This window comes from Apis dorsata, unplaced genomic scaffold (assembly GCF_000469605.1).
Source record: "Apis dorsata unplaced genomic scaffold, Apis dorsata 1.3 scaffold_309, whole genome shotgun sequence".
Taxonomy (NCBI): Eukaryota; Metazoa; Arthropoda; class Insecta; order Hymenoptera; family Apidae; genus Apis; species Apis dorsata.
In genome coordinates this window covers 1,240,497-1,243,279 of record NW_006263581.1, presented here as the reverse complement: position 1 = coordinate 1,243,279, position 2,783 = coordinate 1,240,497, and the positions used below count along the sequence as shown (strand labels likewise).

Sequence of the window (2,783 nt, the reverse complement as noted above, 5' to 3'; positions counted from 1 at the left end):
ATATATATATATATATATTCTTTTTTTAACATATGTAATTTTATATGAAAATCAGTATACATAATATAATATCAAGGGTACAGAAAATAGCACTGTACTATTAATGGAACATTTATCTTTTCTTTCAAATCCTCTTGCATCATATGTTCATTAGAAAAAATGCTATCGATTGTTAAAATTTGATCTATAAAAAAATACATCGAAGATTATGTTTGTTTCGTCAAATTTATATATGACGTAAATGAACATAATCAGTAACATGTTTCTTCTTTGATATTTCTTATTTTATATTTACGTTCAAGAAATTTTTAATATGCTCAATATCATGAAATTTAAAAGGGAATGCACGTGATTATGTTGATATGATCGAACAAAAATTTCAATCAAAAAGGTGCAACAATTGCCGCCGCTTCACCTCTACTCGTCGGCAATGATGCACATTCATGCCATTTATTTGAATGAGGATCATAACATTCGACGGTAGAAATTGTAATCTGCGTTCGAAAAAAATTAATTTCCTGAGATTGATCACCTCCTATAACATAAAGTCGACTATCGGCTGCTGCAACTGCAGGATATGATCTTCCCATATTCATAGATGCAACAGTACTCCATTTATTCTGAAATAATAAAAAATTTTAATATATAAAAAATTTAAATAAATATATTTATAATACATAAAAATATTACCTTTTCAAAGGAATATCGTTCAACAGACGTCAGAACTTCTTGATTTTTATTAGTACCACCAACAACATAAATATATCCATCAAGAATAGTGATACCCATTTGTGAACGCGGAGTGAGCATTGGAGCTAAGTGAGTCCATTCTCTTGTTACTGGATTATAACTCATTACATCTTGACGATGTCTACTATTATGTGTACAACCACCAACAACATATATTAATCCTAAATGGTGAATTAATATATAATACTATATTATATATTTTAATATATTTTATTTTATTTAATTATTCATTGTTTAGTTTATTTACCTTCATAAGCAACTACTCCCATACTAAATCTAGGTTCTGGAAGTTGTCCATCAAGTGTCCAAGAATTAGTTATTGGATCATATATTTCTATTGATCCACCAATATCTTCACCTACCCAACCACCAAATGCATATAAACTATTATCCAAGGCACAAAGTCCAAATTCACACCTAGGTTCTTCCATACAAGCAATCGAAGTCCATACATTATCACGTGGATCGTAACATTCGCAATTAGCGATAATACATGATTCAAGTTCTCCGCCAACAACATAAACTTTACCATCTAATAATGCGACTCCTGGTAGTATTCGACCTATACCAATTGGTGCTACTTCACTCCATTCACTAAAAAAATAATTATAATTCAATGATTTGATATTTGATAATTACATAATTTTTAGTAAATTAATATTAAATAATATAAAAAATTATACCCTGTAAATATATCATATTTTTCAATTGTTTCATAAGTACTTTCAGCAGCTCTTCCCCAACTGTCTGCAGAATGTTCTCGTCTAGATCCACCAATCACTAAAATATTTTTCTTAGCACAAAGTCTAGGTTGTGCATGAAGAGGCACAAGACATCCTTTATTCGATACTAAATCTTTTTGTATAGATCTTAATGCAACAATAAGACTTGCATCTTTACATTCCAAAATAACTCGTTCCAATCTTGCTAATGAACACAACCGTAAACGTATATGACTTAATATTTCAAATACATAACATCTTCTTGTTGGTATATCATGAATAATCCAGTTATATGCTGCTTGGAAGACCTAATAAAATATAATAAAATATAATATTAAAAATTTTAAAAATTAAAAATTTTTTAAATATTTAAAATATAATTGAATCATAAGAAGTTAATGTTTAGAAAATAATTTATAAAAATATAAACCTGAAATTCAGTATCAATATGAATATAATCACTACTAAGAAAATGAACAAGATGTTCTTTCGGCAGATCTAAAAATTCTTCTTCTTGAGACACTTGAGGAAAATTGACTTGTATAAAGCGTAGGGCAGTCTCCGAAAGATCTAATCTGTTATGTGCTTCTGCAAATCTATTTAATATAATTATTTTATAAATAATCCTATATAATAATCTAGATAAATTTTTTTTAATTTTACTTATCTCACCTATAAATCCCAAGAGCATTTGAATAATGCAGTTGCTGTTTCAAATAAGTAATGCAACCAAATACTACTTCATCTAATTCTAACATATCAGCAGCTGCAAATAATTCTTGAACATTATCCTGGGTAATATCAACATTCCCAGTATAAATGAAATCCACCAAGAGAGAAAGAATATTAGCTGATACTGAATGAATTTCTACTAACTCCTGCTGTTCTTCAACCAAACCACCAGTAAACATAGCATTAAAATATGCACTTCCTGCTGCAAGAACTGATCTATGTGCTCTAATAACACTACCACCAGCAACCAGGCCTACATCACTAAATTGATTTTTTAGTCTTTGGGCATTTAAATTCCTTAAAACTTTTGGAGCATATTGCCCCACAGCATAAACAGTATTAGAAACATCGGAAGTTTGTTTTACTGGTTGTGTTGCGAAACCCATATTATTACAATTATGCCCATTCTTTATTGGTGGTACTGCACCATCAGCCATGAAACCATCAAGTTGTCCTTTATCTGCAGTTCCTAATGAAACAATTAATTCTTTCTAATTTTATATATCTATTATTTTTATTCATTAAACACTTCATAAAAAAATAGTTTCTATAATATTCCTCCTTTTATATCATAATCAT

The 2,783-nt window shown here is 29.0% G+C and overlaps 1 protein-coding gene across 1 annotated transcript in view; it reads right to left on the bottom strand.

Moving 5' to 3' along the window:
* Positions 1-276: 276 nt before the first annotated feature.
* The window catches only part of LOC102681084 (actin-binding protein IPP-like), a 3,580-nt gene continuing 1,073 nt past the window's right edge, over positions 277-2,783 (bottom strand). Inside the window, exons 2-7 of the mRNA XM_006617491.2 lie at positions 2,145-2,673; positions 1,903-2,068; positions 1,434-1,780; positions 998-1,344; positions 691-911; positions 277-620 (exon numbers count right to left, since the gene is read on the bottom strand). Of these exons, the coding sequence (XP_006617554.1) occupies positions 384-620; positions 691-911; positions 998-1,344; positions 1,434-1,780; positions 1,903-2,068; positions 2,145-2,673 (1,847 nt within the window). The 3' untranslated portion in view covers positions 277-383. The remainder of the gene's footprint in view (positions 621-690; positions 912-997; positions 1,345-1,433; positions 1,781-1,902; positions 2,069-2,144; positions 2,674-2,783) is intronic.